General features: G+C 41.7%; 3 protein-coding genes across 5 annotated transcripts in view; 1 reads left to right on the plus strand and 2 right to left on the minus strand.

Moving 5' to 3' along the window:
* The window catches only part of LOC124301885 (uncharacterized), a 13,629-nt gene extending 4,051 nt beyond the window's left edge, over positions 1 to 9,578 (minus strand). Inside the window, exon 1 of the mRNA XM_046757435.1 lies at positions 9,080 to 9,578. Within this exon, the coding sequence (XP_046613391.1) occupies positions 9,080 to 9,269 (190 nt within the window). The 5' untranslated portion in view covers positions 9,270 to 9,578. The remainder of the gene's footprint in view (positions 1 to 9,079) is intronic.
* The window catches only part of LOC124301884 (protein windpipe), a 26,241-nt gene extending 12,270 nt beyond the window's left edge, over positions 1 to 13,971 (plus strand). Inside the window, exons 2-3 of one of the 3 annotated variants that reach the window (XR_006907575.1) lie at positions 353 to 399; positions 4,024 to 4,483. Coding sequence is in view for 2 of the 3 variants with exons in the window: in XM_046757431.1 (XP_046613387.1) it covers positions 398 to 399; positions 10,520 to 12,647 (2,130 nt within the window). In the remaining variant the exon portion in view is untranslated. Of the gene's footprint in view, positions 1 to 352; positions 400 to 4,023; positions 4,484 to 10,519 lie in introns of those variants that run through there. The other 2 variants (XM_046757431.1, XM_046757432.1) reach the window with 2 other exon arrangements.
* On the minus strand, positions 13,158 to 20,041 carry LOC124301883 (insulin-like growth factor-binding protein complex acid labile subunit). Its single transcript, XM_046757430.1, has 6 exons — positions 19,085 to 20,041; positions 18,474 to 18,777; positions 17,596 to 17,824; positions 16,901 to 17,496; positions 16,421 to 16,826; positions 13,158 to 15,844 (listed from the first exon to the last, which is right to left on the minus strand). The coding sequence occupies exons 1-6, from the start codon at positions 19,286 to 19,288 to the stop codon at positions 15,199 to 15,201; spliced, it is 2,385 nt and encodes a 794-aa protein (XP_046613386.1). The 5' UTR covers positions 19,289 to 20,041; the 3' UTR covers positions 13,158 to 15,198.
* Between the last annotated feature and the right edge of the window lie 5,023 nt (positions 20,042 to 25,064).

The raw sequence follows: 25,064 nt of genomic DNA on the forward strand, positions 1-25,064 counted from the left end.
AATGGTTCTCATTGGCTTTCCATCCCTTGGATTGATACGAGGAATTTTTCAGGTCAAAAGTTTAACTTTGATAACTAAATAAGTCAACTTTGAGGTACGAAATTATCGATGATGAGGAGTTGAGAATTTCGGGGCACAATTATCGTTAAGTAGCTTGAAAAAATTATCGAAGAAAGAAAGTTCGTATAGTTCGAACTTCCTCGATTCTTTATTTCTCGCATGATTAATTCCAAATTTTTTTCCCTCCGCACGGTTCGCCGGAATATTTCTGAACGGACGTAATAATAATTCCTCTAGGCATAGTAATTCCAACACTCGCTACATCACCGTGTCACGGTTTTATATGTTGCAGATGCTCCGGTCGCTGTGCTGCTAAGGAAACGTCTGAGTAAATGCAATGTGAGTATTAAATTTATCCTGGGGGCAAATACTTGTATTCGAATCTGTGCAAGTGTGCGATTCAGGAAGGATAATGCCAGTTTTGATAGTTACGTAGCGATTGCCAGAGAATTTCGTGTTGCAAATGTTAACGAAACGATGATGCGCACATGTACGTTAAGACAGAGAAACGGCTTTTTCTTCAAACCCGTACACATATATAAGTTGCCGAGAATTTTGACCCCGAATATCGAATATTTGGAGTAAATGCTTGGCTTCTCATCGTCAGCCAAATTCTATCCAAGTAGGTCATCTGTGCACAAAATTCCCCGCGTATTTGAAAGTAATTTTTTGAAAAAATCCAAATATTACACGAAAACTACAATTGCAAAACTGATTATGAGCGATTACGTGATCCTCAACTGTTAATTGTCAATAAATGTAACATATTTAATCGAATTTTTCTGAGGTTCAAAATTAATTTTGAAACATCGATTGTTCAACAAAAAAAGTAAATTTCTTGAGATATTATGTAATACCATTCGTGAATTCTTTTTTTTTTTCCTTTTTCAACGTAAGGTTTTCTAAATGATAATCTTTGCGATTTCCGGTTAAAACTTTTCTTTCAAGTCTTCCGAGACTTTCCAAAAATAATAACAAATATAATTGGATGCACATTCTCAATTAAGCCTCAGCGGCAAATTAACTCAATGACTTTTGAATGAATATTTAATCGGTGAATGTTTTTCACAATACGACAAACATTTGCGCTCAATGTTTCGATCAAATTTTACGAGTAAAAATAACTGATTTTTCATTTTGCGAAAACACTCGGTAATTTAGAAAATACAATGCCTAGAAAAAATTCCGTCATCGTCCGCGATTTTGATAATGAAAAAACGCTTCGAATAATTTTGCACTTCGTCAAGGCAAGTTGATAAATTGTTTTTCTTTCGCAGTGTTGTGTACCGACTGTACTTTTTCGGATCTCGTCTTCATTAGAATCGTCCATAATTATTCCATCCGCAGATTATTTCGATTGAAAAAATACAGATTATAATTGAGAAAAATTAACCTTGCCTCTCTCATCATCTACGAATGTTTCTATGCGTTACGCAACATGCGCGTCCATGGAATGATTTCGAGCTTATCCCTGCAGGTTATAGGTATCATTATCTGCCAGTGACCCGACGCGACGTTGAGTTGTTCTTATTAGTCCTGCTTACACAGAGCTTAACTGTGTCGTCAGACCGCAACCGAACGGGCACTCTGGCTTTTCACGTGCCATAGAACCAGGATATTTGAAACCGCTTCGCATCTGCCTATATTCACGTCGGTACTTGAGTAAATTGATCACAAGTGACGAATATTATTAGCGCCTTGTGGACTTCGCTAATTATTTCGTACATTTGACGCCGGTTAATACGTGAAATTTATAACCTTTCTGCATGCTGTTTAACAAGCTGAGAAAGCAAACGATTTGAAATTTTATCACACGCGTTATACTCCTTACTTTTACTAATTGACAAAATTTCAGATCGTAGAAACTTTGATAATGAATGAGAAATTGCTTTCTTCGTAGAATTCTGCTTCGTCGAAGTTTTTTTTTTATCGAATGAAAAAGTAATTTGTTTTCTAGTAGTGTTTCCCGCGCATGTCACATCACTGCGCAATTTTTTTTTTCTTTCTTTCTTCCAAGATTCGTCGATCATCCATTTCAACTTTTCTCACAAATTTTATTTTTGTTCATGCTGTTAACTTTATTATCATGTTATTACGATAATCATCATTGTTTGTACCAGCAATAATAATACTGGTAATAATAATCGCGTTCAAAGCTAGGCAATTAAACTTAATCTGGCATGTAAGAATAATTCTTGCATGCGATCGAGCAGTGGGACCATATTACGATCTGGCAGTTGTCGGCTGGGTCGGTTCAATAATTTTCGTCTTTAATTGCGTCCAAATTTAGACATCAAATACTAAATACGCTCGACTCTTTCGCCTACCGCACGAATGATAAAGTTAATAATGCAGATTTGGTGCCATTAGGGTGCGAGTAAAGGGTATATATGAAAATTTGCTACGAGCTGTCAACGAATTTCATCTCGGATGTTCCAATTTACGCAGCGAAATTTTTTTGAACCAAAGATCCTTTTTTCGTACGGTAATTTCTCGGTACGTTTATAATTTTGTTTTATAAATTCATGTTTATAATTTATCACCGAGTACATCTCATCTGTTTTTATCTCTTTCTCGGATTTTTTTTGTCTTCTCTCTCAGGTCGATTTTAATGACTAAAAACGAGCACAGTAAAATTAACGAAGTCATAAAAGGGGGACTAAAAATCTGCTGACGTAATGGCGAGGTGAATTCTTTACCGTAGAAACAAAAACGAAACGTGAAAATCAACGAAAAGCCACAATGCCGAAACACATTAACCGCGTTGATCATATATAATTTGAGAACAATTAGGTACTATCATTAAACGGAGTTTCAAGCATTCTCGAAAGTAATTGAATATCCAAAAATAAAGAAAATTAAATACTTTTACAATTAGCTTATTTAAATGGTATACAAATTTGTCGTGGTAAGAACGAACGAGTCATTTACACTGCGGAATATCCACGTTTAAAAATATTGTCAGAAAAATTCCATTCATCAGGTATATAAAACCAGATCGATGAAAACAACTTTTTGCGCGATAAGATGAAACAAAACTTACACGCGTATTACTTGCAGCGCGCAGTGGGCTGAATCGCCGAAAAAGTCGGCATTAGGCGAAATTTCAAAGTTGGCGGTCAGAGTTGGTTTTCAAATATATTAGATGGAGGGGGATCCTTAGCTCGTTTTCGTAAGGGCGGAGTGCTGACTCGGGTATTTGGACTGCAATAGTTGTTCAAAGTGCCCCGTTGCGACAGTAACCATTGTGACCTAACGCTGGTCAAAAGAAACGCTGTATCGAAGGTGTCGGTAAATTTTTATTGGAAGTGTTGCTTGTTATGTGCGACAAGGAGGGTGTTTCTGGAGGTATGTAGAATATATTTATGCATTAACTACCTGTTTTTGCGATAATTGCATGTTCGAAACGTAGAGACGAAAAATCGCTTGCAACTTGCATCGATGTTTGAACTTCTTGATCGAAAATTAGGGAAAAAGTTGTGATCCCAAGAGATCCTGCGTAGTTTGAAGTTTTAGTACATGCAGAATAGTGTTCAGTTTGGTAATTGTCCAACAAATGTTTCATATTCCTTGATATTCGAGATCACGGCCATTTTTCTCCTTACCGTGCACGGTCCGCACGGCCATAGTAAGCATTGTCATGCATCTGCGCGTTCCATATACTCGGTGTTTTCAAATTGAATAGTACTCAAGAATATACGGGGTGTTCTTTTCATTACTCTAAAATGTAGTATCGCTGCAAAACATTGAGTGAAAAAACAGTTGTCAAAACCATTCATTATGTTCTTGGTAATTATTTACTTTGAGGGCTTTTCTCAATTTTCGAGGTTTTTCTTTTTTTTTCAAAACGTTTTTTTGGGGGCCAATAACGATAATCAGGTGGGGGAGCCTGAAAAAATTGAAGCCTGAATTTTTCCCTGATATTTTTTCCTCATTTTTGATCACAACAAATATTCTCGACAGGATCCGAAGAAGTGACTAACAAAGAAGAAAATTTTCGATATTTGAAAAGAAAACTTTCAGGCGGACTTAAGGTGTTATATACAGTTAGATTTTTCAAAAAATCGATTTTTTGTTTATTTTATTTTCTTAACGTACATATATTTAAGAATACACACAGAAAATTTCATATCGTTCCGGCGAATATTTTCGAAGTTACACGCTGTTCCTTTTATGCACCTGCCTATTGTAAATGTTCCCTTCTAATATATTTAGATGCGTAAAGCAACAGTGTGTTATTGTTTTTTTTATACCTGAAAGGTAAATTTCTATTTTTCTCACCCCAAACTTTAAACGCGTTTTTCTCAAAATGTTGTTTACAAAGTCGGTGACCAACATTACTCGAAAACGGCTAAACCGATTATTCTCAAATTTTAACACGAGCTTCTTAAATATATTTTTTAGTAATTAATCGAAGATTTTTACTCACCGATAAATTTTTTTTTTCTTTTTATAAACAATTTAAACCCGAAATTTTGGTCAAAAATCGATTTTGTTATTTGAGAAAGCGCCATTTTGTCAAAAAAATTTATTTTGCTTATTCCTTCGATTAGTTACTAGATTTAATATTACTTTAACGAAATCTGTTTGTTTTTTTAATTTCTGAGGATCCAGTTCAAAGATATAGTGGTCACCGCGAAACGTCTTTTTTGAGAGGAGCTCCCGGAGATCAGCTGTAGCTCCTTTCCAAATAAATATTTTTACTAATACTAAGTCTTAAAATACAGTTAAAAGATACCATAATATGTGTACAAATTTTTAGATCAAAAAATTTAAAAGTTTTCTCAGAAAAACTTCTGGAAAATTCGCTTTTTTCGGCCTTCTAACTGTATATAACCCTTTAAATTCTCAAATTGTCATCTTGGAAGAACACTTCGCCCAAGACGAAAAAGCTTCTCACCTGAAGCTATGACCATGTTTCTCTGTTCTGATCATTCTGTGGACGTGGTGGTTGATGACGATGAATGCGAATAGTTTAGATGTATTTTAGCATATATTGACGATGACTTGTACCGTTTGAAATACAAAAAAATGTTTCATCAAGCCACGCATTGTACTGTTTTTTTTTTGTTACTATTCATGACAAACAAACAAGTAAAACCTGGATATACTAAGTGCAACTTTGAGAAACCATTTTGACTCAGGAATTTACAATTTTTACATGAAATTCGTTTTCAAAAACCTGGAAAACACAAGTACAAGACGTTTTACTGAAATCCAAGGAAATTTTGTGATATCGGTCGGCCGCATTGGATCCGCCATTTTGAATTTTACGAATTTGACTTCAGATTCGTGATCAGCGACCTCGAAAACGTATGGATGCAAAGTTTCGTCACGATCACAACATTGGTGTACTTTTGCCGACTTTTTCGGCGATTCAGCCCACTGTGCAACGATACAGATACGGGATTTGAATGGATTTTCTGAAAAGCCCGGTGTGGTTACATATTAAAACATGCTTTCGCGATTTTTGACATTTCATTTCTTGGGAACGGAATATAATAAGAGTTCAAACAAAGCAAAAAGTGGTAGCTGAGAAAGTTTTCGTTCGTTTTGATCACTAAAAAATTCCAGTAAAATGAGTATCGTTATTCTGTAACATATTAAATATTTTTCGAATCATGCGAAAACCCTGCACAACTAATTATTTATCGGATTACACGTGCCAATGCGAAATTTTCTACTCATTGTAATGTTATATCTATTCATATTTAGTTGACTATATTTTTTCAATTAAATAATAATCAGTTCAATTTATTGTTGAACCAGCAGGAAATCATAGCAGTTATATCTAAAAGAAAGTAAAGTAAGAATTCCATAATCGAAATACGTTGTAACACGTGCAAGATTTTCCGGCTACAACTGAAAAACTAATTCTCATTTTTAACCCAGAAATAAATTTTTCTCTCACGGTAAGAAATGAACGTATTTAATGACTGTACAGCACCCAAAGCTAGAAATTTCATCTCAACGGTCAAAATTCTCACAAAAAAATGAGCACTGTTTAATTGGTCATGCCTTTCGGTTGTTCTGCATCTAAAACGTATGAATGGAAGCAGCACGCTAAAAACAGTTTAGGTTAACTTCCCCGTTACAATTATCTAATGACTCCAATTACCGCCCTGATATTGTACAGCTCGCTGATGATAGCCTCGGCCTTTCAACCTCTTTCGCTTATCTTATCAATGTAGACATATATGCGATGCTTCTAAGCCCGTGATACCAGATTAAATTCGTTAGTTTTGCCCCCCCCCCCCCTCTCCCCCCATAACAGGTTTTTTCGGCGTCTCGAAGGGTTTTTACTTTCGCTTTTTTATCTCTCCTCTTCCTTTCGGATTGCGCATCTTCTCTTTTCACACCGACACGAGTGTAACAATTATTATTGTTACTTTGTCATCTTTGCTTCGTCATCTAAGAAAATTAATTTCACTGTTGTAAGAATTATCTCGCTAGTGATACTCATACGTAGATATATATATATATATATACATATATATAATATATATACACACTGCGCATACACACAGACATGGCGTGATACGCCCAAGGCTATACATACACGGCTGATAACGATACGTATGTACATATTCTTGGGTCTGCTTTACGGTGGATGCGTTTTTAACGATTTTTGTCCTAGTTTCTTTACCTCGTTGTTTCTATAAGATTCATTCTACACTCCCATTAAACGCATGGTCTTCCTCTCTCCTTTTCACTTCCTGATCTTAATGGCACGCACATTTGTATAATTCAACGAGAAATGTTTAATACAGAACGAAATAAGAACGTAGTTGAACGGGTGAGACAGAATGGCAGAAGTAAAAAGAAAATACGAAAAGGTGAAAAGTTGATTCCTCGAAGTCATGGGAAGGTCAGAAAGGTTTTCTTATGAGTTTAACCGGCTTATCCTATGGCGAAAAATAAACCGAACCATAAGGCACAAACGAGCGAAGTTACACACATGAAAATATACAGCAATATATGCGCCTGAACCCATGCACATAATTTAACTGACCGTGTTTTTGTAGAAAGCGGTTCATGCGAGTCGTCTTACTGGTTATCCAGAATATTACTCAGGCGGAGAAATGTAGCTGCATAAAAAATACCGCAATATTTCTATGCCGCGGAAAGGCGAGCGGAAATTTTCATATATTTCAATGACTCCAGCCACAAATCTCAGTATAATCTAATCATTCGAAAAAATGACTTTGTACTGGCGCATTCTCGATTCTCTGAGAGTGTGAAAAACAGGTTTGTCCGAGAGTTACTAGGAAGTCGAAGGCATTGGCTTGCATTTACCAAAAACCGCGGGCCTGGATTCGAAGTAATTGATGCGTGACACGGCAGGATCGCGCGATTCGCTCGAGCCAATGATTCGCCTCGAACATGGTTTGACTTCGGATCTGTCCTCTCGCTATTGCCGGTCACCGATCCATCCAGCCTCGTTGCCTTTACTTGGATAAAGTGTGCGACAGCCAACTGACATCGCGGCTAAACCGATGCGATATTTGAGCAATGCCAAGGTGCGCCTCGAGGCTCTGAGTTCAAAGGAAATCAGAGACAGAGAGAGAGAGAGAGAGACAAATTTCCGCCACTGCCTCATTACACGTAACAAAATTCCCCGATCACGTTTAGGGCGGGAACACTGTCTTTCGATAAACCGGTTTGTTTTCCGCATTGCTTAGATACGCGGTTTTCGGCTTCGGCTGCTTAAACTCCCGAGTCACGAAATATGATACATAGGTACCTCTACCTGTTCCAAAGACCTCGCGGATCCTACGTGTGTTCGAATTGGCAGACAAGTTTCGATCGTCATCGTCAAGGTCTCGAGAACCAGACGTGTCCAGGCGTACGACACCCGTTAACTTCTTAACGTACCTACCAAATATATAAACTCGCGTATACACGTCGTACTTACATCTCGTGCTAGCGCGATTCTGATTTACATATCTGCGGCGCGACGAGTGTGAAACTGAGTTCGATCGTCGTGAGTCATGCCGTTATCGGAAATCGAATTTCCGCTCTCGGATGCGAAAGGCCCGTCTTTCGTGGCGTAACTCGGGTCAAACAACGTCTTCGATTGAATGACTCAACCCGAGTGTCGGGGTAATACCCACTTCAGCGTGGAAATATACCGGCTTAGTGACGATTGCTAATTCGTTAATCTAATAATTTCATGGATATCTACAAGAAAGTTTACACGTATGCACGTATTTCATGGATTTCTATACGCTTAGTTTGACTTCTGACGTAGTGGAATTATCGCCGAGTCATTTCAGTTACTGAATGAGCATCTATCGAATTAAAATTTGCATGATTCGGGATGAAGCTGATGAATTGAATTCGGAAAAATGTTAATCTTGGCAAGTTGTTCGATTCCTTCGAATCTGACATCTATCTTAAGAATCTCAAACTGGTCCATCGCTTCCTGTTTACTAGGATATAAAGTGTACAGTGATAATTATCGTTGGCTAAGCTTGGTTTTGACCTTTGTGGCGAATGTATTATGGAGATTACTCGTGACACTGAATTCGCCTTCTACAAGGAGTATCAACTGTCCGAGGTCTTATCTGCATCCAAAGGTTCATTCGCATGGTATAATATTCGTTTTCGGGGATTCACGAGAAATAGATAAAACAGATGTTCGAATGGTTCCACTGATCCCAAATGCACGATATCGGTAATTATTTCAAATCGGAACGTAGAAGTCACTATAGCGTCATTCAAAACGCATTCTGATGGAATGAAATCAAAGTATAAAAACTAAATTTGCGTGCACGAATTGGTCGGACGATTTTACACAACTGGAATTTTTGTCACGGGATCTATGGATCTGAAACTGGTCGTCGGATCCCAGGGTTACAGTAAATTATACTACCGTATTGGCATAACCACATCGAGAGATAGTCAGCAGCTTCGATTGTAAACGAAATCCCCCTCTTTTCAAAAACCATTCATGAGTGTTTGATCGGCATGAAAAGATAAGGCGTAGTAGCGGGTCTGTGACCATTGACAAGCGTACCTTTATAGATAGAAGCCCGGCGATTGTTGCTGACTTGGTAGCATTCCTTTCGTAGGGATTCTGGGACTGTTGAACGAAGAAAAGGCAGCGACGACACGGACCAGCGACAAACGATACTCCGGAGATTCCACGAGCTTTGTATCGCTCGTCGCACCCGGTGCGTGATCGTTGGAGCGAGCGATGACGACATGCAACACGTAGCGGAGAGCCTGCGATAAATAGTATGCAAAATAGCCGAAGTAGTGTGCTGGAACTGACTTGCCTTGATTGTAGACTTCACGGTTCAACGTTTCGACGGCTCTTTCGAGCCTTTCTCGGATGTTCGTAGTTGCATCACATTTTTTCCATTCTCATCAGAGTCGAATAAAAATGATCGGCACGATCAGTTCTCAGTAGGGCATTATAACGTGGACCTTGAAGACGAGAATCAACCTCAAGGCAATTATTCACTGATTATGAGACAATCAAATCGCCTGACACCCAACGGCAAGATGTAGCAGGATATCTCGGTTTTATCGGATCTGTGGTTCCGTAATTACTTAATTATCAGCATTCGTAAATCCTCACCGCAGTTACCTCAGTCAGTTGATTGAGAAACTTGACCGATCGGAGTGATAAGCTGCGCGAAGACACGATTGGCTTATCGTTGGATGATTGAAGTTTAGAAAAGCAAATGATTTAATTTTTTCGTACACTGTGGTGGCTTGATATACTTTGAAATAAATTTACTGTACACGTCTTTCATCTGTTTTGGTTCAGCTGTCTTTAATCTTCACTCATATAAGCGTATCTTCAGGCTACCAGAGTGATTATCGTGAATGAAATTGAATTTAATTACTTCGTTGATTTCCGAAAAGAGTTTCAGAGAATTATCGACAGACTGTTATCAATATGTTGTCTAGCTTTGTTGTTCCGTTGAAATAAAAAGCAAGTTTTTCTTGAATGTAGTACCTATGAAGGACAATCAACTCTGGAAATCACGTGAATTGTGGAAAATCATTTCTTTGTTGTTGAGGCAGCGTTTTACTCATCTTTTCCTCGTTTAGTCCGTAACGAGTTTCTTTATCAGAACGGACTTGGTACTCATCATGACGTCAACCCGCTGATGAGATGTACAACAAGATATTTGTGTAAGTTTTGTTGGACTCTTAAGTGTGCGATTCGATGGGTAATAAGAGTATAAATTTCAAAATAGATCAATCATTCGCGATGTTGTGGTCACCGTTTTCAATGGGATCTTAATCATTGAAATTAGACCAAAAAAGGTCATTTTACACGGTTCTCGCCAGTTTAACCAGCTTAAGACTCATCAAACAAATAGGTTGAACCGAACCAAATAATTTAGCACTATCTTCCATACTTATGGATGTTGCATTCTTGTTTTTTTTTTTTATGTTATCACGGCACGTTATAATTCGTTCTTCTTTATTCATGTCGCAGGTTGACGAAATTGAAGATGTGGGTGGCTCTGTTGCTGACAGCACAACTGGGCTTCGGTTTGCTGGGTAATGCAGGTGCGACATGTGACCCAAAAAATGGAAACACGTTAGTGTGCGAAAAGCTTGACAACGTCAAGTATATCGATGTGAACAACCTGACGACGCTGAAGGCTCCTGTCAAGGGGAAGACTTTGACGCCCATACCCTTCAAGAGACTGCCGTCATCCCTGAAGAGCCTGGACTTATCGGACGGAGATGTCGAGTCCATCGAAGCCGACACCTTCCTAAGGATGGCGAGCTTGCGGGATCTCAAAATGTCCGACAATTCGATCGCCGAACTGAAAGAGTCCGCGTTGAACGGGCTGACAAAGCTAAAGAACCTCGACCTGAGGAGGAATAAAATCCATCAACTGCCGCCAGCTTTGACGAAACTCGAGTCGTTGAAGAACTTGGAAGTCTCAGGTAATCCCATCGTCTGTAACTGCGCGACTCTTCGAGTGCGGGATGAGCTCTTGGCCAACGGAGTAAAGATCTCAAAGCGGGTCTTTTGCGTAACTCCTTCTCACCTGAAGGGAGAATCAATCCTCGAACTCGACACAGAAGTGATTTGCATGTTTGAAGAACAGGACGAAGAGATGCAGGCTGACCAAGCAGCCGGGTCTGGGGACGGTGATGACGAGCTATCGGAAGAGTACGAAGACCAGACGGAACTGCCTCCGATCGAAGATGTACCATCTAGTGCCACTCCAACGTCCGAAACCGATGAGCCGAAGGAGGTCGTGGATGACTTGATCGTAATTACGAACGCACGTAGCGATTTCGGCGGCGTGGAAATTCCGCTGGAGAACGCGACTCAGGTGAGCGCTGGCTCCAAGTCATCGAACATATCGGAGTCCACCGTCGATAGCGATCACTTCAACGATCTCGACGATTTCGACGACGACGACGACGACTTTGACTTTGACGTTGCTAACGAAGAAGAATTGGACGAACTGATCGTCGAAGGCTCTGGGCTGACGGAATCTGAGGGATCCGGCACCGACGACAGCTTGATCCCCGTGGATAAGCGCATCTTAGTCGACACCGAGGACTTTGCAGAGACTTCAAGTACGTCGACCGAAAAGCCGACCACGGAGCCCACCTGGACCAGCGTATTCTGGAACATAGTGACTGGAGATGATGACGATGATTCAAATCCGGAAAAGAACACGGATGACAGTGTTACCGACGAGCAATTCATCGCCGTAATCACTGAGAGTTCTCCAGACACAAAGTCGCCCGTCACCACTACGACTCAGAGCACGATAATGGCCAAAGGAGGAATTCCTGACATCCTCGGTAACACGGACGAAGTGGAGGTTTCCACGAAGAAGGTCGAGGTCCAGGAAGCAGTAGCGACATCCACCACCAATTCCACTTCCGGTCTCGGAACCCAGTCCGAAAAGATCCAAGAGACGGTCGAAGGCGAGGATACGCCGACCGGGAACGACTCGGCGTCGACCGTTCAGACGAAGAAGAGCATGGGATCGTACGTTGTGCTGGCAGCCCTGCTCGGAGTGCTGGCCGCGCTGGTCGGCTTCGCGGCGTACAAGAGCAGCTTTTGCAAGAAGAAGCCAAGCAGTGATCCGGAGCGAGGTACCGAGCTCAAGGACATGCAGAAGTCGCTTCTCGAGGGCAAAAATGGCAACCAACCGAAGATCGCCTCGAACGGTACCGCGGAGAGCGCTCCACTGGTCGGGTCGGGTCAGGGTCGAGGCGCCGAACCTTCGGAGGTAAAGCGGTGGCCAGAGTCCAACACGCCGACGGTCGACGAAGGCGTCAAGTACGCCCCGTCACCGGTCGACTCGGACCCGGTAAAGCCGCCCAGGAAGTCGATGCCGCCTCAGGACGATACGAATGGCCTTCAGGAGGTCAAGACCCACAAACCGCTGTCCACTTTCGCCCCGAGGACGCTGACGCCGCCGAACAGCCCGTCGAGTCCCGTAGACAACGGGAAGCAGAGCCCTCCGCTCAGCCCAAACACCCAGAGAGTGAAGATCACTCTTCAGGAGAATCCGGACAGCGTTCCCAAGACGCCGATCCTGATAACGCGGACGAAACCCGGTGTTAACCTAGTCAAAACGCCGTAGGCTGTAATTGACCTTCAATATTCAATGTATGAATTCTTGTCTATCGAGAACCTTCGAAAGCCAACCAGTCTTCTTCTTGCTTCTTCTTTTATCATTCTTAAACACGATTATTTATAGACCGTTGTTACCACGCGTCGTGTTCCTACAGATCGAGTTTTCGGCCGCCCGTGATCCGCTACTTTCCACGTTACGTCCTCGAGCCTGAAACTTGCGAGAATACCGTATGAAACAAGGTGAACGATTCATGGGTATATCAAGTTGTATAGTCCTAGCTTCTACTTGTATCCCGTTTTAATATTTATAACTATCGCCAGTTGACATATGCATTGCAGTTTTCTTTGCATTTCCTTGCCTATGTTTCGTAGATGTTTGATCCTCCCTAACGAATAAACGGCACGAAAGAATATTTTCGACGTGTAATTGTGAATGGAAACTTGAATGGGGAATGCCGTGAGGATAATATGGAAAAATTCGTGGCGCAAATAGAAGAATAAGATTTTGATGTGAAAATGGAAAACATACCTGTTAAGACAAATGGACTGTAATGTCAATGCCCGCTTGCAGTGAAAAGCATTTGTAGCCTCTTAGAACAAGCGTAAATATTGGTCGAGGTCCAGGATTCGACTGAGCGCGTGAATTATGAGAACGATGTTCGGTTTACCACGTATGTATAGTTAGGGATCGATTGAAGCGCCGTCTATCGTCGACCAGTGATTTCTCAATTGAAGAATATACGTCGTGATAGACTACTGTTAATTAATATACCTAGAATCTAGATCACTAGATTATACATTACATTATACTGTACAATATGTAAACGATTTAACGTAATTAGTCGTACCTATACAATATAAGCGAATATTTGGTGAGTTGTCATAAATATATTGTTCAGGGTCATAAGTTTATAACAACGTACCTGGTGAAACGTTTATGGACATTGCAGGTTTGTTATTTATTTCGTAACTAAAATATTGAAACGCGGCTCACTTAGCATTTAAATATCTAGTTGCCTTACCACGTGTTAAGATTCAAAAACAAATATATAATGTAACATAATTAAAATACATCATCACGCATATTAACTAGCTCATTGGTACATACGTACAATGTTTTAATATATTTTTAAATATTATAATAAAGTATAAATATAAAAATATGTAGTATACGCATAAATACGTAGATATCGTTATACCCGTAATTCGTATAACCCGTCTTCTGAGCCAAATCATTGTAAATGTTTATTCCGTACAAGTACACCGTTCTTATATGCATCCGGCGAGATGTGCTACTATTCGACATAATAAATATTATATAAATATATAAATATATTTTACTCGTTACTTACTTTCCTCTACCATAGGTATATAAATCCACATCCGTCGTGACTGGCAGCTATTACATTGACAAACCGTCAAACGATGAATCCCTACACCAGCCAAATAGCTCAGCTAAACGTACGGATAGCTAGGAAAGACATGAGAAAATTTGTGTATCGAAAATCGTGCCGGAATCGGGTATGGAGGGCCAGAATTATGTCACTTTGAAGTGGCAATAGTGAATCCAACGTTCACGTTTTTCTAGTAAAATATTCCATGCTGCAAAACAGCTGCAACTCACTCAGCCGGACTGGAAACAGAACAAGCACATATGTGTATAACATACAATTTGCATTGTCATTTTAGTGTCATGGCCATGTATCTTCCTTAGTTTTTTTTTAACCCGCCTCTTCTACGCTATACCATCATTCCGACTTTTTATTTGTTTTACGTTACTCACCTTATTTCACTTATCACTGAACTTTGAACACTTGAACAACAGGCTGATATAGACCTGTTCATTTCACTCAATTCAGACTCCACTTACCGCTGAAGTCGATAACGTCTGGTTCATTATCCTGATTTACTAGTCCATAATATTTAAGGGGAATGTATTTTCGAGTTTACTTGGCATTGAGAAACATGACGTACGATTGACCTCGCGAGTGCAGTTCAACTCCCGAGACTGGTTTTGAAAAAAAGAAAATTCTTTTTCATCACGCGTTATTCAGTCTTTAATAAATAAAAATAATCTTAACCAATATAATGAAGTATAATCATATTTAATCCTCGTGTTACGATGACCATAATTTGCTGTCAGTAGGCACAGTAAACCGGTACCAAACTAAAATCACTCCATTTTAGTGAGTGCAGGATCAATACATCGTCACACCAGACTTTCGCTACCCCTTAACTCCACATCGCCTGAATATCATCAGTGCACTTCCACATCAGCGCATCCTGAAATTTTTCACAGCGCAACAACAGTCGAAAGGATCACTGCAACCCGATTCGTTACTCGAGGAGGTTCGTCCGGGCTCCGAAAGACCTGATTGCGTCAACGACACGCGACGAAAAGCACACGAGACCGCAGATGATGAAAGCGACCGCTTTTTTAGCCCGCAAGCCCGATGGTCTCCAGCGTTATCAAAGAGCCTCGAATACCGAGGTTCTCTGTAATACCGAGTTGCCGACGGAGCTTTCAACTCCAAGAGTAACCGTTTCCATCGGTCGTTCTAGAAGTCGCTCTCCTGATCAGTCGGCCTGTAACCACTTCTCGGTTCTTTGGTCAGGGTCTGGATGACGATTCCGTTCGTCGTTATCTTTGCCGGCAGGATTCCGGCGTGGACGTCCGAGTCCTCGTCGTCGGACGAATGTCCGTTCCTCGCGTTGCTCCGTCGCTTCTTGTGTCGGACGGCGGGGGTCAGAGGTCGTGGCCGTGTCCTGGATCCGGCGTCATCGTCCGAGTTGCTCCTCGGACGAGGGCGCCGCTGCTGCAAGCTCCTCGAGGACGCAAGCTCGTTGGTGGAATCGAGTGGGGACTGGGCCGAGTCCCCGAGGTCATTGGTGGACCGATTCCTCTCGAGGCTGATCCGCCGCCGTCTGATTTCACGCCGCTCTTCCCTCCTTGCCAAGTTCTCGTCACTGATAGCTCTCTTCCTTGGTCTCCTCGACCTACGCTTTTTGGACCTCAGGTTATCCACCGAGCCGAGTATGTGCGTCGGCACGCTTTCCATCGATATAGAGTCCAAGGCGTCCATCGAGTGTGCCAGTCGTGGCATGTGAACGGCTTCCTCGTAGCTCGGTGGACAGATCAGTTCCAGAGGGTTGATTCTCGGCTCCGACGACTGCTCGATAAGCTGGTCTTCCTCGTGACGGTTTCTGGGGAAATTTCGTGCAGGGAAGAATTTAACCGAATACTTAGGTATTAGGCCGAGTGCCCAACAATCGGAAAAGAATAGAATCGGAACGATTAGCAGAATTATGAATCCCATTTGTTTAAGTTTCCGAATTAAGCATGAGTTATTCCAATGAGACACTGTTCGTTTTAATCTGTTTATTCGTTTCTATTAGAGTTTATCTGTTCTTTCCTATCCCGTCACATTCGCGACAATGCCACCTCTAATAGCTTCTTCGTTTCAATTATTTATTTAGAATAAGGGATGGCAATTATCAATCCGATTCAATTCTTTCTATCCAAATTAATTCTTCTCAAAGAATACGAAACATCCGTTTCGATAAAGAAATCGGAATAGATCGTATTGAAATTCTCGATCCGTTTCTATGCTTTTCCGATTGTTGGGTGGTGAACGGAGATGGGTTAATTAAGCTCCAGGGAGAGAAAACCGAGACACGGTTCTCGGATTAGACTGATAATAAGAAAAAGGTCGTAACTTATGCACAGGCACCTTGGCTTTTTACTGACGAAGATGCGCCGACGGCTGATAAAACACTTACCGTCTTTGCAGAAGCCTCAGTCTTTCCCTGGCTTCGGCTCTCTCCAGCTCCTGGCGTTCCAGGTGAGCCTGTCTTTTCATTTTCATCGCATGCCGCAGAGACACGACACTGCCGAATACTATAACCATGGTCAATAGACTGATGAGTATCATGCCCCAGGTTTTGTCCTTCGGGTCAAAACCGACATCTTTTTCGTTGCAGGCCATTTTCCATGAGAAGCCGGACACGTTGCCGGGACTTTCACAAACGAGGTCCAGCGGGTTAGCTTTCAGTTTTAACAGAAATTCGTAGCTCTCGTAGATTAGCTCGCAATCGCATCGCCACGGATTTTCATCCAGCAGGATCCTCTGCAAGGATGGATTACCCTCGAACACCGATGGTAGCGGTGCAACCGTCAGTAGATTCCCTGGAAATGAAAATTTGTTGGTGAAACATGACCGGGCGGTGCTTTGCTTGAACCTTTGATGAAAGCCGACTCACCTGACAGATCGATACGTTCGAGAGCCGGAAGCAGATGAAAAGTTTGATTAGTTAATTGGATCACCCTGTTCTGCCGAAGGGAGAGAGTAGTGAGGGAGTGTGATTCAAGATTATCAGGAATTTGGTCCACTCGATTGTTGCTCAGGTAAAGAGTCTTGAGCTTTGGCATGGTGAGCAATACGTCGTTCGTAAAGTCATCCAATAAATTGCCAGACAGATCCAAGAAGGTCGTTGAACTCGTAAAGTTTGGAAACTGAAGTAAACTGTTGTGAGACAGGTTCAACAGACGCAAATTCATGTTCTCTCTGAACGCTGCCCAGTGGATATTGTGCAGTGAATTTAAAGACAAGTCCAGAATTTCCAATTTCACTAAACCAGCAAACGCGCTCTTGTTAACTTGATCGAAAACGTTTGCTGCGAGCGATATTTGTCGTAATTCGGTGTTTTTTGCAAATATCTGATCCGGTAGAAATCTGATCAAGTTTCGGTTCAGCTTCGCGATGATTAGTTGAGGGAAACCGTGAAGCCCAGGTCGGTCCAAATTGCACCTTGAAGCGTCTAATCTCTTCAATTTATTATGCGTCAAAGTGTTGAATCTGTTGAATTGAAGTATATAGATTAGTTCAAAAAACAAAGTGTTTAGAAATTGAATGAACGTTTGTTTTTGTTTTTTTTTTTATAATTTGAGCGAGTACCGCGTGCTGAAGACGAGCATCGGGTTATTCGACAGTCGCAGTTCTTCCAGATTCGGCAAATACAATAGCGAATCTGGATACAGGTAGTTTATTTGACAGTCCGACATGTCCAACCATCTCAATGATTCGCTCACGGGTTTATCCACTATTCTCAAAGGATTTCCCATGAGACTCAGAGTTCTCAGTTGCGTCAGTTTACTCACAGTCGTATTAGCAAACGCTTTAATTCCTGAAACAATGAGAAAACTTGAGAAATTTGATTTCCGCATGGTATTGTGCTAAGAATTTCAAATTCGGCTACGGTGTAAAATATCGCAAACTGTTGCGTTCATTTTTCGTTCACAATCGCGGATGAGCAGTTACGTTGTTTTTTAAAGGATAAAAACTTTCGCAATCATGGACGCAAATCAAATCCATGATGAATCAACGTTCAAGTAAATTCTAAAACCGGAGTACGTTTCATTCCTTCCGCGAAAAAGAAATGCCCCTATTAAAGGGCTGCACTTCGATTGAAAATTCCAACGTGGGCGTGGCTGACCCAGATAGCAGAGAGCTAAAGGTTCAATCAATAGAGCATTGTCCATGGCTAGTGTGTGACTTTATCAAAGCAAGGCAGCGTAATAAGCATAAAAGAATAATAAAAAGGCGGGTATGATGGCGTTCGGAAAGTTGGTATCGCTTATCAGTAGTGGTACTGCTCTGATTAAACAGTTATACGTAAACTTAAGCCGAACGAATCTTATCACGCGTGAATGAATCAGGTGCAAAATAATCGTTACACATGTAGGTATCACAACTTGCAGGTTCTACTACGTGCCCGTCGTGACTTTAGAGTCAGAGCTGAAGCACCGGGAATTTCTCGGCAATTATTAACTCACCACAGTGACTGCAATCCAAGACTTGCAACGACTGACTCATTAACCCGTCCAGACTAGATATTGGATTTCCTCCGAAGAACAAGATCTTCAGGCTCGTCAGATGGCTTATCGATGTCAGTCCAGATACGGAGGTAAAAGCATTACCAGATAGATCGAGTTTCTGCAGCTGATCCAACCCGTAAAGTTTATCCGGCAAATCGGTCAACCGATTTCTGGCCAAATTTAGATACTGTAGTTTGTTGAAAAGCGTCAAAGTATCCGGTATCTCTTGCAAAATGTTTCCGGACAAATCCAAATATTGTACCTGTACGGATGTAAACAAACATATCTGAATGCTCGATGATATTCTTCATTTCCAAGTCCGAGTAACCGCAGGAATCGAGTTCTACCCGTAATCATCGATTACCGATTTGACGCTGATTGAGAGAGGCTTGACTGATAATATACATACATCGCTTTCAATGATATGAATTGTCTTTTAAGACGTGGCAAAGAACTGTTAATTCGCCATTCCAAGATCGGTAAAAAAAAACATCATTCCTTGGATTCGTTAAGCTTGAAAAAACTTCATCCCTGTTTGGAAGAATGATTCATAAGTGATTCACACTCACCAAATCGCTGATTCTATCAGGAAATTCTCGCAAGCCTCTCTTCTCGCATGCCACGCGACTAGGGACCTGGTCCAAGGAGCACAAACACCTTTCCGGGCAGCCAGCGTGAACCTCGAGTTGAAACGAGGCGAGGCACAATATGAACACACACCAAGCAACACTCGGGCTTCTCGATCCGTTTGCGAAACGTTGTTGCCTCACCATTTTGAAACTGAATTACACCGTTGGCGAGTGTGACGAATGATGCACATACCAGCACCCAGCTCCTTTGACACTTGATATTTAGTAATAGTCTGTTAACAATCCCTTGCACCTTCGTGATAACGTCATCGTTGAAAAGCGAGGGTCATTTTCTCAGAGTGGTTGTTTCAACGTGTCCCAAAATGGTTCAACTGGATCATGTATTTACCGCGGTAACTAAAACTCTGACAACACCACCACGATGCTTATTCTGATCTGCTCATCTATCAAGGGAGCGGTTACGTTACCTGGGCCTCTGCGACTTATCGCAGTACTTGATAAGTGGCGCGCATGCTGGCTCGCTCGCTCAGATATCTCACCAAGATAGCCGACCGATGTTGAAGCTAAACTGAAATATGTGTCAGGACGTTTTACATGTATTATCGTTGTATCGTTGATCGCAATTTCAATTTGGCTGATGGTGTCGAATTCGCGATTTTGGACAATCGTTTCGGGGTTCTTACTCACAACCCCAGAATCCGGCAAACCTACCAACCGACGGACCACGAAAGCACCTTTCAATTTAGTGAACGATGGATTACGGAGAGGGATGAAAACGTGGACGTTAAAGCTCCGCCGAGAAGGGCAAGTTACGAGATTTATGTGGGCTGTTCAATACGCCATTGAGAATTTGGGAAGGCAATGACCCGACACTCTTGAGCTTGTGATGTATAATTACGAACACACGGGTTGTGTATGCACACGTGCAGATGTGTACATACGGCAGGTACGCGGTCGCAGCGACGCAGTGCCGAAGACAGTTTGAGACGTACCGCGGAACGTATAACCACCGTCTTCCTCCTCCTCGTTGAAAAATATAAGACGTTAGATAAATATCTCAAGTATCCCAAAGCCGATATTGAGCGACCTCTCTAGCTATAAGCTTCTCTTGGCTGACCCACGCGGATATTTCACCACAATTCCCCCCTAGTCCTCCTCCCAGCCGACTGCAGATTCCAATTGACCCCCGATAGCTCCTCCTCCTGCTCAATATAGTGTCCGTTATTTTGTCACAACGACACTCCGCTCAAGTCACTCGCTTCGTTTCACAAGTTCACAAGTTGGCGAATCCGTGTATTCAATGCGCAAATAACTGCCTGGTGACAATGTTTAAAGTACGGAATGGGAAGTTAAATGACGTGCTGATCGGCTTGCAACTAATCCTTTTTCTAGTCTCACGCACATTTGGTAAATGTCTTTTTGGTCACACTCGAAGGTATGTAGTGCCTAATTCGTTCGAACGAGACAAGGTGAATTAATTGTGAGTCATGCGAAGTATCGCCAAATCATTTGAAGTTATGTGATGAGCGTGAGTAATAGGCGTTATCGCTTAAAGTTGCTCGTTTGAAGTACATTCGCAGCCTTGATATACCAATCGTGGCTTTATCGCAAAACGTAGGATTTGTAAAACGTCGGTATTGCTAAAGTGCTAATTAGATCCATCCGAAAGATCTTGATCTTGTTCATTTTTTAATAAATATTGTTAATGATCTCCCAATTACTGTTCAAAACGGTCACGCGTCACAGATTCGCTGATTCGTTTACGAAAGACCAATACTAACCGTTGAATGGTCGTTGCTAATCGCGAAACGCATCTATAGCGGTTCGCTGGTGCCTGCTTCTGAATTTTTCAGGAACCTGGAAAAACGAGGGAGCTTCGCTCTCGCCGTTGACTTTTTTCCCTCCCCCAATTCGGACCAATCGTGCACTCGGGTCACACCCTCTGTTGGTGCTAGTGGCTTAGCTGGCGCCGGCGCTTAGCCCGCAGCTTATCCACGAACCGGGAGGGCGAAACCCAGCGAGGGAACCGTCTCTACCTGTTGATACTAACCAACCCCTTCCGTGATCTCGTAAATCCAATATTCTCCAGTCACACGCGATGTCACGCCTCTCCAACGGATGCAGCGGTTCCAGAGTGCGAAAACCCGTTTTGCGAGAAAAAAACGAGTCATTTACTGATAAGAGTCGTTGATGGAGAATTTCTTTCTACTTGGAGTAAATTTTTGCCTAATCAAACGAAGGTTGGCGGTCCGAAGTTTATATTCCTGAGAAGAGATGGCAAATTACTTACCCACCAACGTCAACGTTCTCCTACACAATGTATTTATAAATTTTTAAATGCTTCCAAATCATCTCAAAAGACTCTACACGATTACAAATAATCTTGAATGTCTATATTCAGGTCATTTAACCAAGTACAGACTTGGGTCACAAAAGCCAAGCCTTACAACCTCTGTGGTACACTTTTAAAAATCTCTCCAATATCCAGATGTGCCCAGACTGCAGTGCAGACTTTCAGTGAACCAAAATCGAGCTTTATGTAATTTTACATGTTATTAAGCGATAAATAAATCTGGTTGCACAAATTGGACCGACGTGAAGTGGCAAATACGAAGACGCACCGCGGCACGTGTGCCGTGAATAGACAATCACACGATTTTATCAAATCGACCGTAGAGATTGAAGGTCAGCGAGCCGTGGTCCACCGCCAATTACGGGTCTTTGACTGATCGATTACGTCGGGGTCAAGAGCACCGCTCAGTGACACGAGTGTCCAAATGCTTCCCAGCGGCAAAAGGTTTCGGCGTTTCCATCTGCGCAGCGAATGTAATTCGCTACCTACTCGGTTATTTCATCCCACAATATGAGGTAAGGTGCGGCCTCTTCTCACAGCGCCTGAGCTGAAAGAGATGGGCGTAATTAAAAGTCGATCAACTCGTACATCGAGCTCCGTGATAAAGACGTAACCGAGTACCGTTCGCCCTCCCCCTCGCCCTCCCGCAATTTCTCTTTCTCTCTCTCTCTCCCGCTGGATAGACGTACATAATGTACTACAACAAGACCGCGACGCTATCTGCGGCGAAGTGTCGCGGTTATAAAGGGCGAGCCGCTTTTCGTCGGTCTGTCTGGAGTCGTTCGGTGTAGGTACGAACAAGTTTCGGTTGCCCCGGATCGAGTATCGCCGCATGTATACGCGTGTGCTGTATATTTTTAACGCCTTCATTTCCGCCCGCCCCCGTTACACCGGAAATGACGGGACGATACCTCGCGGTGTTTCAAGTATTGATCAGGTTCGAGTCGAGTGCCACCCCCGAGCACCGACCTCCACCCCCTATTCCCTTCTCCCTCCCCTCCTCACCCTCCCACCGCCACTTCGCAGACGGCAAGGTGGAGGAGGCGGCTGGATGCGGGGGCGGTGAATTCAGTTCAGCTACCGAGATGGCCGCCCCCGGCACCCGGGGCACCTTACCTTCGGTTATCTGTCTTCTTTCGTTTTAAAGATTTCTCCGGGACGTCGCAATTCTTGACGCGTCTGCACCCCTTTGCCACCCTTCGCTATGCTGCTTTATTTTCACCTCGCTCGCATTTCTGACGTGTGAATTTAAGTCCTCTTCCTTCGATATATAAATGCGGGATTACTGTTTTATTTTTCGAACTCTCTTGTACACGGGAAAACTTTTCCGTTAAGGAATTATTGTAAGGCTTCTGAAGCCCGTTGAGAAAAATTTCCAGTTATCGTTACCGTAGAGTGTTTAACCGTTTTCATTTTTTATCATTATCGAAAAATATAATTCTCCATAAAGAAAATGAAAATGGGTTTATCAATTTTTACGGTTAAATAGATCGTACTATATTTTTTTATAACTATTCACGAAAAGAAACACGATTTGCTGGCCCATTGTATTTTAGTGTTCATTTACGTAGAAACAGAAATTAGTTTAGCTGTCGGAGTAAGAATTTTCACTGCAACAGCACAGCCAAATGAGCTTCTCAATGCAGCAAACCTGGCTGTTAAATTTTTAAAATCTCACTGTAGTAAAAAGTTTCTATTGATGTCTCTATATCAACACTGACATTTGCTAATCCAACGAATTTATTCTTCCATGTTGCGATAATTTGATATTAGCGTAAAAATAAATTCATGTCAAGTTCTCACTCAAGGTCTCATTTAACTGTAACAAATTTTGTTTCACTAAAAAAACAAATTTTCAATGTTGCTATACCGAGAAAATGTGTATTATTGATAACACTCATCAGAGTACTGTAAATGGTATTATAACAGTGACTCGTCCCATATTTGTTCATATTTCACTAGAATTTTCTGGTAACCGTAATGAAAAATTAAATTTTTCTTTTGCAATTTCTCTCTCTCTCCCTCTCTCTTTCTCCGTCTCCCTAGTTTTCTCTATCCAGCGGCAATCGCGAAACCTCGGCGAGATGGATGCGAAAACTCCGGCGCTCGCGAGTCGCGCTCAAAGCACGCAGACGCTGTAGATAATATTATACCGCGTACATTGCTGCCTCGGAGATTATGCGGCTCGCAATTAATTGAGCAATTAAATCTTACCTAACTGTGCACCTTGCACCCCGAGTTTTAACCCACCTCCAGATTACACGGTGTGTTGGTATCGTTTAACGAGGAAACGCGAACATGTTACTTAAAAATGAAACAACGAACTTATTGAGAGAGATTTCCGCAGAGTTGGCTTGAATAAATTCAGGATTGTCAACCCTTTTTGATTTTTTTTAGGGATTCAGGAACAATCATAGGCTGAAGGAATAACTTTGTCAGAAGGCTTAGCGATTCACCCCGGTCACCAAGGCTCTGGAAAGTTACGAAAAATCAAGAAACAGTTAACGCAGGGAAACAATTAAACTGTAGAAGAAGAAAAAAATTAGTACATCGAGTAGTTTCTGTAATAAGATATAATATAAAAGAGTGATTATCAACGTGTTAAAAGATTTTCTATAGTAATTTAATACTTTGATAGTCCGTCAAAAATAACAAAAATCTAATTTGAAATAAACAAAATTTGTCGTTAATTTAACGCTCAGACCTTCTTTTCCAATCTTCGATCTCAACAATTTCATGATACTTACATTTCTTTGAAATCTACAAATTTCCGTCGAGTACTTAACATACATCGAGGATAAAATAATTATCTGCTTGATAAAATGCATAACAAATAAAAAATTAAAACAAAAATTGAGAGCCTGATTCTGATACAAAAATTTACACGCATAGAAATTTTAACGCACACGTAAACTATTTTGGACACTTTGTCGTATGCATACAGTTTTTTTGGATTGTTTTCTTTTTTAATCAACAAAATTGGTTCAACGCCACAACAAAAAAAAAAAAATATCTTGAATGTTCGAGAGGATATTAAAACACTATTAGATAGTCCCGACAAAAGGTATACAGGTTTTAATTAGTTTGTTGATACAATGATCGATAATTTTTGAATTCTGTGCCAAAGAGCCCCGTTCTTTTTTATGGCTAAAATGCTCGTGTATTTATCTACCGTATGTTCAAGAACGAGTGAATACAAGTGAAGTTATACAGCACACAGAGAATACTTTTGCTTGGCAGATATTAATGCTTGATAGCAAAATCCTGCGCCCCGATCCCTTCGACACTCCACAGTTCTTTTCCTCCTTTCTTCCCTTTTTCTCTCTCTCTCTCTCTTTCTCTCGGCGCCGTGGGTTTTTTTCTTCGATTCCCAACCCCTGCATTAAAAAGTATCATTTAAAGGGTGGCTTATCTCTACGGAGCTGCTCCGCGGAGCTTTTGTCATTTTCGCTCCCCTTAACCGAGTGACATCTTTTCAAACGTGCACTCGTAATTGGTCTGGCATGTTTATAAATCATGGCTACGGATGTACGCCGCTTCGCTTAGCTCGTATTTTGGCTCGCGTTGAATAAGCGAATTTCTCCCTTTCTCTTCCCTCTCTCTCCT

Source organism: Neodiprion virginianus, chromosome 4 (assembly GCF_021901495.1).
Source record: "Neodiprion virginianus isolate iyNeoVirg1 chromosome 4, iyNeoVirg1.1, whole genome shotgun sequence".
NCBI lineage: Eukaryota > Metazoa > Arthropoda > Insecta > Hymenoptera > Diprionidae > Neodiprion > Neodiprion virginianus.

Excerpts from the sequence above, each read along its gene's own strand:
- LOC124301883 (XM_046757430.1), bottom strand. The coding sequence starts at position 19,288 with ATGGTGAGGCAACAACGTTTCGCAAACGGATCGAGAAGCCCGAGTGTT. Across the intron at positions 16,827-16,900 it reads CGAACGTATCGATCTGTCAG|GGAATCTACTGACGGTTGCA; the intron begins GTGAGTCGGCTT and ends TTTCATTTCCAG. Across the intron at positions 15,845-16,420 it reads CTGAGGCTTCTGCAAAGACG|AAACCGTCACGAGGAAGACC; the intron begins GTAAGTGTTTTA and ends AAATTTCCCCAG.